This window comes from Grammomys surdaster, unplaced genomic scaffold, assembly GCF_004785775.1.
Source record: "Grammomys surdaster isolate TR1022 unplaced genomic scaffold, NIH_TR_1.0 125742, whole genome shotgun sequence".
Classification (NCBI taxonomy): domain Eukaryota; kingdom Metazoa; phylum Chordata; class Mammalia; order Rodentia; family Muridae; genus Grammomys; species Grammomys surdaster.
Window position 1 is genome coordinate 613,508 of NW_021620574.1, and position 15,158 is coordinate 628,665.

Genomic DNA, 15,158 nt, shown 5'->3' on the forward strand with positions numbered 1-15,158 from the left:
CAAAAAGGACGAGATCAGTCCATCTGGTGGGATTATATGGAAAACAGATACCTGCTGTCACCAGGGCCTTGGCAACAGCTGGATGGACATGTACCCCAGAGAGAGCAGAGCCTAGTTTCAACAACCTCAAGGGACCACAGATGCCAAGGACAGCTTGTTCCAGCCAGCAAGTGACCTAGAGATTTCAAGGACAAGGGAGACACCAGCAATGTCACTGCCTTGTCTGATCCTGATGGAGGTGGGAGCAACTATCCCAAGAGCATTGCTGAGGTCACAAACCTCTGGTAAGACCCAGAGTCCTCAGGGAAAAGACTCATTTCCCCAGACCCCAGAGCGTGGCACAACTGGCAAACATCAGTGTTCAAGAAACACTTGTCAAGTAAGAGGGCGCTGGGCAGGGAAGATGCCACTACAATAGCGACCCCCCCGCCCCCACCCCAGACAGCAGGGACCCACAGCAACCCCACAGACAGTGGGGACCCGCTCTTCAGAAGTCTTTTATTAAAACTGGGTGACATCAGTAAGGAGACAGTACAAAAAAAATTTTGGTCCATGAAAAAAAACAAAACAAAACACAATTCAGTTAATAAAAACAGTTATCAACAGGACACTGTGGGAGTGCTGAGTTTCCTCATCATGCTTCCAGCCAGAAGCCAGGCTGGGGCTCAGCTGCCCCAGGGTTGTCCAGTGTCACTGTGGGGAGGACTTTCCAAGGGGAGGGGTGGATACAGGACATGGGGAGGACAGGGAGAAGACTGCTGTCCCCAGTACAGAACAGGCAGGGAAGGGTGCACAACACTGCTCGCAGGAGCCTGAGGTGGGGGTGGGGAAGCAGGGGCTTTGTCAGTTCTGTGGGTTCAGAGCCCATGCTCAACGGAATACCCCTGTGCCCAGCTGTCTCCCACCCTGCAGTGTTGTCTGCGAGCCTGGGACATGCTAACTCCTGGTGACAAAACCTGGAAGAATCTGAGGCGTCCCTGGAAGATGCAAGACCATCTGTCCTAAGGGGCCGAGATCACACGTCCTGCTGCTACCTGAGGGGTCTGAAGCTTTGAGGGCGGGGGTGGGGAGTCACAAACCCATTCAGACCTATTCTCCAGCCCTAGGCGCTTTTTACTCCTCAGTGCCCTAGAAGCCACCAGTGGGTTCAACTGGGCAGACATGGGACAGGAAGACAGGGACGGCCTAGGGCTTTACCCGTTTGATTTCAGGCCTGTTTCTCCATTTACGGGAGGGGGCAGGGTGGAGTGAATGAACAAGCCACTTCTCTAACAGCAGGAAGGAACAGTCTCTGCTGGGAATGACAAGGAAAGGCAAGATCCCACCCTAAACACCATGGGCTAGGGCAGGGGTGGGGGAGTCCTATCCCGGGCAGCTACGCGAGTGTGTGGGGGAGCAACAGTTCAAACACACTCCAATACTGACACGAACCCCACTAAGGGGTCAGACAGCACTGAGACAGCAGGTTAAGTCCAGAGGGCAGGGACCAACCTGGGGCTCAGTGAAGCCCAAGAACCTGGGCTCCTTTAGTGCTAGAGGGCAAGAAGTAAAGAAGAATCTGCTCCAACCTGTGGAGGAAAGGGAAGAAGTCAGGTTACCAGGAGGCCAAGGTCAGCTAGCTTACAGCCTGCCCTAGGCCTGAGGCTCAGAGGGGGACGGCTCCCAAGGCCTGGGTCTCCTGGCAAGGCAGGATCAGTGTAGCTGGTCTCCCTGAAGACCATCGGACCTCAGGAGGCCCCACCACTTCAGAGCACTCATTACCACTATGGTTCTCTAACACTATCTAGAGGTCCTATGTAGGATAGGGAGGTAGAGGCACATGGGAGCTTGGTGGGAGGAGCTGAGGTGGGAGGCTGGGGTGCAGGAAAGGATAACAGGTGACTGTGAGACAGAAATGTGACACCCTCTTCATTGTGACACTGTCCTGGAGCCAACAGCATCTCCTGGAATGCCTCAAGCAAGACCAAGACAGGTACACTGAGGCAGACAGCACAGGGCCCAAGGAATCGGTGCAGCCACGCTAGGGCCGGAGAGGCCCTATGTGTTTCGGATTCCCAGGGCTTGCTCTAACTCTTGCCGCCTCTGCTGCACCTGCAGAGAAAACAGGGATGCAAGCTCGAGACACCAAAGGCTGGCAGCCAACACCACTGATCCTGCCTGTGTCACTTCCCTTGTGTGCCTCAGGCACAGCACTAACCTTGGAGTAGAAGTATCGGCACACAGCCTCCTGAGCCCAGGGCTGGAAGTAGAACTCAGCACGGCGCTCCTCTTCTGGGTTACCCACCACATCAGTCATCGTCTGAGGGAGAAGGGGGGGACAGGACAACATGGCTCCTGCTTTGACGTCTGCTCTCAGCTGAACTGTACCCCTTGCCCACCCCCAGCCCCCGCCAAAGATGCTGAGATTCTAATTCCCCGGTACCTGTGAATGTGACCTGATATGGAAATAGGGTCTTTGCAGATGGTCAAGTTAAGATGAGCTCATTGGGATTGTCCCTAATCCAGTATAACTGGTGTCCTTATAAAGGAGGGAAATGTAGACAGAGACAGATACACAGACACAATGTGAAGACACATGAAGACAGCAGGCCTGAGCTGAGGGACACCCAGGGTCACCAGAAGCTAGCAGACAGCATAGTGTCAACACTGGTCACAGCAGTCACAATGAGTCAAGCGCCTATGGCATGCCACACGGGCACATGTTCCTGCCTGGCCTTCTGATGCTCTTCTCCCTGGGAAGCATCTTCAACTCCACTTCCCGTGCTTTCCTCAGCAGTTCTCGCTTCATCTGTGTCCCTCACTCTGTACAAGTTTACTGATGCCAGTCTGTTTGGCCCTGATTTACTACTTTTTAGTCACACTAGCCTGTGTTTTCCCAATGGAATACATCTGTAGGAGAACAGAGCCCAAATCTTCATTCAGTTCTAGTCCCAACAGCTGGGTGTCCAGAGACAACACTGGGAAGTGCTGACTATACTCCTGATGGTCCTGCTTCTATTTCCCCATAGAATGGACCCTGAGATGTACTGGGGAAAAAAAAAGGTGGTCCCTCAGTTCTTCAGCCAGCTTTCTGAACTCCCTAAGCTCTTTGGGCCTTTTGTAGGTGTTTACCTTGAGGTCCCGGCACTGGGACTGAAGCCAGTCATTGATGAAACCCTGAGGGTCTCGGGCAAAGCTCAACATGAACTCCCGCTGGGTCTTCAGCTGGTTGATAGTCTCTATTGTCTCATGGATCTGAAAGGAAGAAGAACACTCTGTTTTCAAGTCAGGGAAGCTCTAGGCTAAAGGTAGACTAGGATGGCACTGCCATAGCCAAACACCAGGGCAGGGCTCGCTGCCCAGAGTCCACTGGGCGTAAGAGCTCCTATAGCCCTCTGGCACCCTTCAAAAAGCAATGTGCTTGATTCTCTACCCAGGTAAGGGAAGCTGTGCTTTCAGCGTCTTCAACATGCACCAACAAACGAAAACCAACTGATCACCTGCTTTGTTCCAACAAACCTACATGCTCTCTTAGCATCTCAAGACACCCTCAGCTGAAATCTCCCAAACTAAAGTGGTTACCCTTCCCCTGACTGCTGCTGCTCCTCCTCCTCTCAATCTTTGTGCAGACAACTCTCCACCCAAGGCCTCCTCTGAGCCCCACTCAACAGGGGCCACGTTCCTTTGACTCTCAAATCCGAACTCCACTCAGTCTGCAGCTTTGCCTTAGAACCTTGTCATCTCACACAGACTATCAGTCTAGTCTCCAAGGTGGACTTTGCTCCAGATCTGCCCCTCTTCAACTCTCTCCACCACTGGCTAATGCAAATAGCATCAGTACCTCCATGAAGGTTTGCATGTGCTTTTCCCACATCGAAGCTTTATGACCAGGCTCCTAATTCCCCAGAAGCTTCCTCTCCCTGAGTAACACACCCTGGCACCTTATACTTCTGCTGATTTTGAGGTCATCTGTAATTGTAGCTGGCCAGGAACTCTTTATGTATGCAAGACTGGCCCTGAACTTGTGGTGCGACTCCTGCTTCTGCTCCCAGGTGCTGGGATGCAGGAGTAAAGAAGCACCATCCTGTCTTTGTTTCTTGCATGGATGCCCCTGGCTCATTCTCCCTTCGGATTTTCGAATACCTTGTTTTATCTCTCTGGACTGTCCTCTGCCTCCCGTACCCCAAATACCACTGTGCTTCTTCTCTGTCTATTAACTTCCACGTCACCCCTGAGAATTTAGTTGCAGTATCTACTCTCCTTTGTTTTTTTTTTGTTTTGTTTTTTGTTTTTCGAGACAGGGTTTCTCTTGTAGCCCTGGCTGTCCTGGAGCTCACTCTGTAGACCAGGCTGGCCTCGAACTCAGAAATCCGCCTGTCTCTGCCTCCCAAGTGCTGGGATTAAAGGCGTGTGCCACCACCGCCTGGCTCTACTCCCCTAGGAAAGCCCGTACACTGTCTCTGGTGGTCACACACACAGCACTTGGCTTTGCCTACAGCGACTCTGCCTATAGTGTTAACAGGATCAATGGTGGCAGCAGGAAGAGCGGGAAGAGCTTCCACTGCCACCCTACTGTGCTGGGTACAGACACAAGTTTTAAAAATCATGGTCTCGCTGGGCAGTGGTGGCACACGTCTTTAATCCCAGAACTTGGGAGGCAGAGGCAGGTGGATTTCTGAGTTCGAAGCCAGCCTGGTCTACAGAGTGAGTTCCAGGACAGCCCGGGCTACACAGAGAAACCCTGTCTCAAAAAAAAAACAACAAAAAAACCCCCATGGTCTCACTTCATACACAGAGCCATCATGGCTTTTCTCTATAACCTCAGCACTGTTGAGCATGATGCAGGAGAGTCATCATGTGTTTGAGGCCAGCCTAGTCTACAAGGGAGAGATGAACTCAAAACGCTAAAAACAAAAACCAAATGTAACGGGCAGAATCTGAAGCATGCGTGTAACCCTGCCTCCACTTATCACCGGATGTTACCCACAACCTGACACACACTGGTTCTGGGTATCAATTATATCTTCAGTTAAAACCAAAAAGCAAAAGGCAGCTAGGAGCTATGATGGAGGGGTGGACAGAGACCCCTACCTTGTTGTCTAGCGTAGCGATCTCCTGCTGGCTGGCAGTGGACAGCAGGAAAGAGTTCATCTGAGTCTTTAAAGTGTCATCCACTTCCACGTCAATGTCATAGCATGCTGTCTTTTTCTGATCATTTGGGTCAACACTGGGGAGGAAAGCAACAGGGTCCAGTGAGTGGCTTTTTCTGAGACCTACTTGCCAACGTCAGAAAGATGGTCCAAGGATGAGGGGAAAAAGAAGCAAGTTCAAAAGGTCAAAGGGCACAGCAGAGATGCTCAACACCTCTCTTCTGAGACCTGCATGGAGTTGTTATCTCCAGATGTCTGTCTGTACTTACGGTAGACACACTGTATCATACAGCCAGTCTCAAGGAGTAACAAACTGTGATTCACTCAATCTGGTTTTCATTGCATTTACTCATTCTATAAGTGAGAGGCCCATTTGCGGGACCAGTTCTTTCGCTTTACCCCATGGGCTCCAGGGTGTCAGGTTGTCAGGCCCGGCAGTGAGCGCCTTCAACCCACTGAACCATCTTGTTTGAACCATCTTGGTCTGAGCTTGGTTTTAAGAAAGTCATAAAATTCAAATAGCACCAAAGGCATTTTGTGAAAAGTTTTAAGAATAGGAGTCCAAGCTGGCAGTGGTGACACACGCCTTTAATCCCAGCACTCAGGAGGCAGAGGTGTGCAGATCTCCATGAGTTTGAGGGCACCCTGGTCTACAGATTGAGTTCCAGGACAGCCAAGGCTACATAGAAACCCTGTCAAAAACCAACCAACCAAACAAACAAACAAAAACAGCAACAAAACAGAGTCCTGCTTCTGTGGACGTGATGCACTGGCTATGGCGTGACTACAGGGCAAGGGACCTGACTCAGGGACTGAAGAAACACAGGCCTTTACGGTGCAACATGGAACAAAAAAGACCAAGAGCTGATATCTGACAGGCGCATGGTTCTTTTTTTTTTTTTTTTTTTTGGTTTTTTTGAGACAGGGTTTCTCTGTATAGCCCTGGCTATCCTGGAACTCACTCTATAGACCAGGCTGGCCTCGAACTCAGAAATCTGCCTGTCTCTGCCTCCCAAGTGCTGGGATTAAAGGTAAAGGCGTGCGCCACCACTGCCCAGCTTTTCTTTTTTTTGGTTATGCGGATGGTTCTTTATTTTCCAAATTATGAGAAAATAAACCAGGAGTTGGAGTCAGACTGGAAGCCCTGTCTTTCTTAAAGAGGAGGTTGCTGATTCCCACCACAGTGACGAGATGGTGACTAGGTCTCCAAGGGGAAGTAGAGCCCTAATATGACAGTGCTGGCTGATGTCCAGCCAGTAACATTCTAGCATGAACCAGAGAGAAGAGTGGGCAGCCACACCAGACACCAGTCACCTTCAGGGCATACGCCCTGCAAAGGTGAACAGAGTAACAGGCAAGCAGAGGTTCGTATCACTGTGGGTTTTAATACAGTCACGAGCTTATGCTATCTAAATAGAAACAGACAAGCACATCTAACAAGACCTCTGGCAGTCTGACAACTGGCTGTACAGGCTGGTCCACGGGCGGGGCGGGGCGGGGTCCAGCACACCCACCTGATGACATGATTAATGATGATGGGCTCTGGTGGCATAAGCAAGGCGTGGAGCCGCTGAGGGATCTCGGAGAACTTCATCCGCTGAGATTCAAAGATCTGAGGGAGACGGAGAGTGGGAGAAGGACGGAGGAGAGAAAAAGCTACAAATCGGCACTTTCAGTGCAATTAAGACTCTCAAAATAGGATGTGCCCTTCACATACCTGCTGGAGGTACTTGTCACAGATAACAAACTCTCGCTCGTGAGGGTCCTGGAGCTTATGTGTTTTAATATATTGCCACAGTGCTTGGATGATCACTGGACGTGTCTGGGTATGGATGCCCAGGAGCCGAGCCAGTCGAGGGTCTAATTTGAACTGGGGGGGCTGCAGAGAAGCAAGACTGGAGATGACGCTAACAGGCTGCTATGTGTCTTCTGGGGTGCTTAGCACACAGTTAATCTAACAAACATTAGTAGATCTGGACGGCAAAGTTACACAAGATGAAGAAACATGTTTGCTGTTGCTATAGTGGCAAAGCATTCCTGAGTAGACTCAAACTCTTCCGAGTCAGACCCTCATGCAATATGGCCATGAAAGCTGGGCTCCTTCACACCGCCAAAGAATACCTGGTAATCCAGCATCAGCAGGACCGTACACCGGACATTCACATCTCCTGGTCGCTTCACCTGGAAGCCATCGGTCTCCTGGGTAGTGGCGGTCCTGTGCCACTACAGAGAGGAAGGTGTCAGGGGGTACTCTTCCAGAGGAAGAGCTGGGGTGGGAGGGAAGAGCGTCTGTGATAACTGAACACTCAGCTTTGATTACCGAGGCTACTGGGGAAGATCAATAGCTCCAGGCATCTCTAAAAACATTTATGGCTTTGGAATTATTGTCTACATAAGCAGAACCTTCCAATTCTGTCTGAGGTGACTGCATTTAAAATGGCTTCAATTTCCAGTGATGACTTTACCCACAAAATGAATATTGTACATGGCACAGAAACCTAAGGTAGCTTCAACTGACTGAGGGCGAGCTGTCTATGCGTCTACGGCACATTACACTCAGTATGTGACAGAGCTGGAACTTGAGCTGACACTAGTCCACACACTGAGCCACTCTACTCTACTGCTATCAAATCAAGTGCTTGACAGATTCCTACCGACTCTGTGACTTACTTCCCACGTCTCTTAGTGGTTGGAGTTAAGGGGCTGCAGCTACAGTGGTAAAGAAAGGACAGGTTAGGTTCATGCAGAACACTAGGCCAGTCAGGGCTTCTGTCCCCAAACACTGCTGCTAACAGCTAAAACAGCCTCCAAAACATTGCACAACCAGGTGTTGTTAGGTATTTCTGGCTATCTGAAATATAAATCTAAAGGATCAGGGACCAAAAGGAAGACACAGATCAGTAACCTAAACAAACTAGTACTCTACTAGTTAACCAGTTAACTACAGCAAGTACTCTCAGGAAAATAAAACATGTCAGTAACTACAGCCCACCAATACTTATAAGCAAGATGCAGAGACAGCTGAGAATGTAAGAGAACTCGACTACACCAGAATTTTCTTTGGGGGCAGGAGTCAGGACAGCAACAGGTGGGTCAAATCAGATAGCAAGAGCTCCTGGGTCCCAACTCAGTACAGCTAGTGCCGCCTAGAGGTCAACAAACAAACTGCAAAGGTGGAACCCCAACCCTGGGCTAATCTGCTCAAGCTTGGCTCCCAAGACCATCATGCCCTGGAAAGGTTAAGGCCTGGAAGGCAGAACTACTCACTTCTACCAGATGGTTGTCTGGTCCATAGAGGTCTTTGTCCAGTTCAATCACCAAGGACTTAAAAAAGGAAGAGAACTTTCTCTTTTGCTTGGTGGCATCATATTTGGACAAGGCTGACTAGAAAAGAGATTGGGGGTGGGAGGGTGTTATGTTACACAAGGCTAGAAAGACGTCCCCAGGAAAAAGTTCCTTAAGAAGCAATTTCTAACTCCAATGGAGAAAACCCTTGAGATATCTTCTGATTCTGGCCAGGTGGCCACTCAGTCAGTCAGTCCTGGCCACAGCAGTTCTACAACAAGGGCAGGGTCTCTGACTTCCCACTGGGAAAGGAGGCAAGCTAAGCCAAACCGTTAACATAACAAAGCACACTGGAACAGAGAAAAGCCTGACAGCAGAGGGCAAATGAATCACAGGCAAAGGCAGGGGAACAAAACCTGCCTTTATCTGGACAGAACACATGACCAGCAAATAGCCTGGACTACCCAAAGGAGGCTCTGGTTCTCCAGCAAAAGTGTACTCCAACAAGCTCACTCGCACACAGTTAAACAGTACCAGAGTGCAGAGCACTAAGTGAACATGGAGCCTCCCCGCAACGGGCCGCTGGGTGGAAAGTTTGGGGGTGCTCATTAGTCTGATGTTTCCCTCGGAGCAAGCCTTCGGGGTACCATCATAAGCAAACTATGGTAGCTCTAACGAAAGCTGGGAAGACAGAAATGACCTCAAGGACCTAGGGGAGGAAGCACAGCCTCAGAGCTAAGCACAGATGGGTGGTGGGACGAGTGACGGCTGAAACCATCCACTGATGCTGCCAAATCCAAAGGGCAGCGTCACCAGAGCAAAGTAAACAACAAACCGGACCCCAGCACAATAAGGGTCTCCACTTGATACCAGAGAAGCTGTGGGAGTAGACACAAAGGACCTTTGTCTTCCTAGGCAGGGAACACAGCACCCCCAACCCCCTTGCGGAAGCTCCCAGCAGGAGTGGTGAACACCAGTCAGGTTTCCTGCTGACCACACAACACCGCTCCTTCCCAGGGGCTCCCACCCTGAGCTCCAACCACAGTGGACCTTGAACTCACGTCCTCCAGGAGCCGGCCTTCTACCCGGAGCTCCCAGGAAGCCACCGTCCCTTCCCCATCCTCGGCATCCGACTTGGCCGGATTGAACGTGTTAGAAATGAAAATTCGCAGCTTCCGTTTTTGCTGAGGAAGGCAGAAACAGGACTGATGGTGGGGCTTCAGTAGTAAAGAGTCCCTAAAACTCCCGAATGTCTCCTCACAGGCTGGCTTACTACAGGGGGTAAAGACTCCACTGACAAGTGTACAGGCCCTGACCTGAGCCTGAGTGTAAGTAAATGCACCAGGGGACCAGGGAGACAAAATCAGGCCAAGTGGCAGGTTCCCGAGGTAGCAAGCAGTTATAGAAAAACACGGGCAGGGTATATTTCTGGTGCTACAGCGGTGGAAAGCTCCCCCGCCCCCCTCCCTGGCAGCTGTTCTACTCCTATGCTCCTAATGTAATTCCTGGTTTGTAGGCAGAAGAGAAGATGCAATTTAAATGCCAAGGAGAGCTGTGCTATGCCTTTGGTTTTTCATCCTAAGCCCGGTGACGGTGATGGTTTCTGGGTCCCCTCCCTTCAACCTCCCTGCCTGGTGCTTTCCGGTTACCTTGATGGGACGTTTCAAGGCCTCCTGGATATCTAGTCGTTTCCTCATAATAGTCTGGTCCAGTTTCCTTTCAAAAGCCAGGAGATCCATGTAGGCCTGTGATTCTGGTACCAACTCCCGAATCTTAGGAACAGAAAGATAGGATTGGGCCCTAGAGCTGACACCTCTATTTGCAAAGTCACTATCCCTTCAGGAGGACCTCTCTAGCCGCACTCACCCTCTGAGGTAGGATTTTATCAGCCATCTTCTTTTTCTTTGCACTGTTCAGAATAAATACTGTCATCAGGTTGGGATAGGAACTAGCCAGAACACGAGCAATGTTGTGAACACCTTCGTGGAGGGTACTGCTTAGGCCTACGGAATGACTCTCCATTTAAAGACTCTCCCACTCCCATCACCACCAAAACTCCCACTTGGGGCCAGAGAGCCTTCAAGAGGGTGAGTGCCTGTAGCACTGTTTGGTGCTGCAGAGCTGACTTCCTGGTTCAGTATCCACCCCCCCCCCCCACTACCAGCAACCTCACAGGCCTCCTCCCATCCCCTTCTTTCCTTCACCCCAGGGGTCATCTTACTTGTGATTTCGATTTTGGACTGCCTGCTGCTGGACCTGCTGGATCTGTTGAGGCGCAGGTCTCTTGCGGGACTGGTCCATCCCTGACTGGGCCAGGCCAGGTCGGACTGAAGGGTTCCCCCCATAGCCAGGAGGTCCCATGGAAGGTCCCTGAGGTGTCATTCGGCTACCTGGCAACATACCTGGTCTCTACAGAAGGGAGAGGACCCAGAGATGTCATACTTTCCTTGCTAGCCCCACCAAGAAAGGGAAAGTGGTGGAAGCCTGGATTTTAGGAATGGGATCGGGGCGGGGGTAGGGGGGTAGGGTGGAGGACAACAAGACAGCCCTTTGCTTCTCTGAAATATGGTAACTGGACCTTCTTCAGGCCTACTAGTGAGTTCATAGAATATAGTCTAAAAACTAGATTATACTCAATTTTTCTGGTCTATGCTGGATCTGACTCATCAGACATCTCTAGTCCTACTTTTTTTTTTTTTAAACTAGCTACTGTCTCCTTTAAAGCTGACCTCAATTTGCAGCAATAGCCTGGGTATTCCCGGGGACACTGGGGCTGCCCATTTCCCTCTGCATTCCACGACCATCCCAGGGCCCACTTCACCCACCCTGGCTGCACACTCACTCCTCACACGGAAACAATGCCGCTGGGAGCAGGTAAGGATGCTAACCTCCTCCCCCCCACTCTTCCTCTGCTCGGCTTCCCCCACCTCCACCCAGGACCCGAGCCCCTCCCTTGGGAGTCCCTCCCACTTCTCCCTCTCCCCTGTCAGTCCTCCGCCCTCGCTCGGCCCCGCCCCCGGCCCGCGCGCCCCTCCTCCTGTCCCACTCACCGGATAGGCCGCCCCGGGCATCGGAGAGCGGTACAGCCCTTGACCCGGCGCCGGGCCCATTCGCACGGGAGGCCCGGGAGTTCCGCCCGGGCCCAGAGCAGCCGCCACGCCCGCTCCTCCTGAGGCTCCCGCGCCGCCGCTCGGAGCCACAGACTGGAAACCCGCCCGGGCCGCCATCTTCCCGGAGCCGCCGCTGCAGCTGCACAAAGAACCGGAACCGGAACTCCCCCCGCCCCCCGCGCGCCCCCCGAGCGCCTGGGCTGTTTGTGGGCCCGGCCCGCCAGCGGGCACGGGCGGCTCGGGGCAGCGAGACTACGGGCTAGAGGGGGCGACTAGCGGGAAAGGCGTGCTGACCACTCCCTCCCGCCTTCGCGGGCCAGGAGGGAGCACCATAGAGAAGCGGTGTGCGGATAAAGAGGTGCCAGGAGCGAGCGCCCCCAGGCGGTTGGAGGACGACAAGGCTTTGCAAAGAACCCAGCCCAACTCGCTGGCGGCTAGAGTGATGCTTCTTCACCTCGGCCCAGTGCATTTACCTCTCCAAAGCATTCCGGTTGCTTTGCTTTTCGTTCTCCTACTGCTCAGACTCCGAGTACTAAAGAGGGAAATGTGCTGTTTGTTCGTTTTACAAACAGAAAAGCTGAACTCAAAGGAGGTGAATGTCGTGGCAAAGACAAATCAACAAGTTAAGAGAAAAGCCATCCTGGATTCGGGTCTCCTAGCTGGTAGCCAGGGCCTCATTTTACAAATAACGGTTCAACAGCTTCCCGGCGTGGGAACTTAACCTTTCACCTCAGACCTTTAACTTCAAATTGTAATGAATTTTTTTTTTTTACCTTGAATCTTCTCCAAAGAGTCCTGGATATTTGTTGCCTTAGATTACTTTGCTGGTCCACTGCCCAGTGTTCAGACGATTCCTGAACCTGTCCTTTTCCAGAAGGATCACTGTTTACCTGATCAAGTATGGAGGGTCTTGAGTAGCCCAGTCTAGCTTTAAACTCACTGTGTAATGGGAGATAGCTGCTCCATCTCCTACCTGCTGGAATTACAGGTATAACCACTACATCAGGCTAACACTCAAATTTCCTTACTCTAGTTGTGTGGCCCTCAAGGCAAGCTCCATTCTAAAGGTAACACCCATAGAGTTTGCAACTAAAACCAACACTGAAGCCAGGCATGTCTTTAATCCCAGCACTTGGGAGGCAGAGGCAGGCGGATTTCTGAGTTCGAGGCCAGCCTGGTCTACAGAGTGAGTTCCAGGACAGCCAAGGCTACACAGAGAAACCTTGTCTCAAAAAACCAAAACCAACCAACCAACCAAACAAAAAAACACTGAGCAGGGCAGTGGCAGCTCGGGCCTTTAATCCCAGTGTTTGGGAGGCAGGAAGATCTCTGTGAGTTTGAAGCCAGCCTGGTCTACACAGATGTTCCAGGACGGCCAGGGCCACACAGAGAAACCCTGTCAAATAAAACAAGCACACAGAAAACCAACACTGAAGAGATGGTTGAGACCCAGTTTATTAGACCAGAGGCATGCGTCACCCAGAGCCCCTCCTGCTGGCCCCCAGCCAGTGCATGTTTCTCTGCTTTGCTCTGTTTCCTTCTGGGGAGTTCTGATCTCTAAACAACTCTTGGGAACCAAGAGGTCTCAAAGATTCTATAGCCTCACTCTCTGGCTCCAGGCCAACGCACACAGGTGATCTGCCCATAAGTCCTGTTTTGGAATTGGAAACCAAAAGACAGTGGGGACAGAGAAGGCCTGGAAAGGGAATGGGGCTCTGGCCTGGGAAGGGTGCCTGGTGGGGGTGGGGAGTGCCTCTACCTCAACTGGTGGCCCCTTTCGGGAGAGACACACAGCAGCAGGGCTTTCAACTCCCTCTCTAGGCCTGTCTCTTTCCTCACATGACCAAGCCCTGACTCACCAGAAAATGCAAGTGGTGGGCCTAGTAATCAAGGTGAGGACAGGGCACTGGGCACCCCGAGGAAAGAAAGGCCACTGAATGAGGGCCTCAGCTTCTGGTTGTGGGTACCCACTGCCCAGCTGCAAGAGTGAGTCACCAGCTCCCCCAGTCTGTAACACTCTTGGCTTAGTTTCCAGCATAGCATAATGTCCTCCATTCCTGGGTAGGAGCTACCTCTGCAGCAATCCCTTCCCTGGGGAGGTCATAGTCAGCCAGGTGAACGGCACTGGGATAGGTGGGGCAAGGAGTAGGATGTGTTAAGGCTGTGGGGAGGGCAGAGGGTGCCCCGGTCATGGGGGCAAAGGGCGAGGCCAGAAAGAGGCAGAGCTTGTAATTCACAGCTTCCTTTATGTCGCCACCGAGACAGTGCGAAGGTTACAATGCGCGTGTCATCTCCTTGTGCTTCTCAAAGGGATGTGTGTACACAGTACAGACACCAGGGGAGAATCCAACTCTTTATACAGGCAAAGGCATTCAGAGACAGGGGAGTGGGGGAGAGACAGAAGGGAGAACTTGGGGTGGGAGGGTGGTTCTCAGAGACAAGAGGGAATGGGGTGGAGACAGACAGGGTCGGAGGGGAAGTATATACAAGGTTATAGTAATATAGAGTCTGTATCATATAGAAATAGAAAATGCAGATGAGGTTGCCGAGAGAAGCGAGTGAAGTCGGGGAAGAGGACTTGGGATTGTTCCATAAGAAAATTTATGGATGTGGCCCTCTGCAAAGGCCTCTGAGAGAGAAGCCAGTGAGGTCAGGCGGCCGTGCCCCTGTCCCTGAGCTGGGAGCTAACCAGCCAGGTCTTCTAGGGGATGTCACAGAGGGCTGCCTCTTGGGATTTCTCTCCAGCAGCTTTGGGGTGGAGGTTACTTACAGATATTGGGGACGTGGCCTACAGCACCAGGGCCACACGTAGTCCCCATCTCTACTTCTTCAGGACATCCTCTGCCCCCTAAAGATTTCGTATGCTTGAGGGAGCAGAGCTGGGCATGGAGTCCTTACCTGGAGACTTGGGCTCATGGGGAGTCACCCGGCTGAGAGCGTCTCTTAAGGCTAGGGAAGCCCCCTCACCAGCCCTCTCCCTTAAGGTACATTCTCTGGTTTGGGGCCAAATTTCAGACCCTAGAGATCCCCTCCACCCCTCACTAGGAGGGGGCTTTGGTGACTGGAGGCAGCAGAATGTAGGCGGACACTCAGATGACAGACAGCCAGACAGACAGAATTCAGCCTTGGAGCTAGGGGAGGCAGCATGGAGCAGAGGGGCAGCCTGAGGTCGCGGCCGATCTCTCTCTCTCTTTCTCTTTATATTAGTTTAATTTCATTAAAATAAAAAGATGGGATAGAGGCTGGGAGAGGACTCTATGGTCAAGACTCCTTCCTCACCACAGACAAGAGGGAACCACTGCCCAGGAACGCAGTTAAGTCCCCAGGGTAGCTGGGGGCAGTTGGGGGCCCCTGGCTCCCCCAGCCCTCCCCACCTAGGCCTTTGGTACAGCGGCCTGCGAGGGCTTAGCAGGTAAAGTCCTCAAACGTGCCTCTTGCGGGATGGTGAGGTAGGATGTTGGCAGCGTACGTCATCCCGGCAGGATGTCCTCGGAGGCTCTCGCAGGGATTCTAACAGAAGGACATAAGACGGGAACAGGTTACAGAAAGGCATGCAGGTAAAAACGTGGCGTGGAGATGGGTTAATGTGAGGTTGTCGGGAAAGGGCACGCCGGAGGTCGCCTCCCTGCCTTGC

The 15,158-nt window shown here is 52.0% G+C and overlaps 2 protein-coding genes across 3 annotated transcripts in view; both read right to left on the reverse strand.

Annotated features, from left to right (window-relative positions):
- Positions 1-484: 484 nt before the first annotated feature.
- Positions 485-11,641, reverse strand: Smarcd1 (SWI/SNF related, matrix associated, actin dependent regulator of chromatin, subfamily d, member 1). The gene is made up of 13 exons (XM_028788320.1): positions 11,465-11,641; positions 10,636-10,823; positions 10,281-10,323; positions 10,064-10,186; positions 9,476-9,598; positions 8,397-8,513; positions 7,251-7,352; positions 6,847-7,008; positions 6,644-6,741; positions 5,071-5,206; positions 3,112-3,234; positions 2,198-2,299; positions 485-2,091 (listed from the first exon to the last, which is right to left on the reverse strand). The coding sequence occupies exons 1-13, from the start codon at positions 11,639-11,641 to the stop codon at positions 2,038-2,040; spliced, it is 1,548 nt and encodes a 515-aa protein (XP_028644153.1). The 3' UTR covers positions 485-2,037.
- A 1,314-nt stretch (positions 11,642-12,955) lies between these two features.
- Positions 12,956-15,158, reverse strand: part of Asic1 (acid sensing ion channel subunit 1) — a 30,433-nt gene continuing 28,230 nt past the window's right edge. For both annotated transcript variants that reach the window (XM_028788297.1, XM_028788296.1), the window contains one exon: positions 12,956-15,034. In XM_028788297.1, coding sequence (XP_028644130.1) covers positions 14,930-15,034 — 105 coding nt within the window. In that variant the 3' untranslated portion in view covers positions 12,956-14,929. The remainder of the gene's footprint in view (positions 15,035-15,158) is intronic.

Coding starts and splice junctions, on each gene's coding strand:
- Smarcd1 (XM_028788320.1), bottom strand. CDS start 11,641: ATGGCGGCCCGGGCGGGTTTCCAGTCTGTGGCTCCGAGCGGCGGCGCG. Junction 9,599..10,063: donor CCTTGAAACGTCCCATCAAG/GTAACCGGAAAG, acceptor TGCCTTCCTCAG/CAAAAACGGAAGCTGCGAAT. Junction 5,207..6,643: donor ATCATTAATCATGTCATCAG/GTGGGTGTGCTG, acceptor TTTCCTCCCCAG/TGTTGACCCAAATGATCAGA.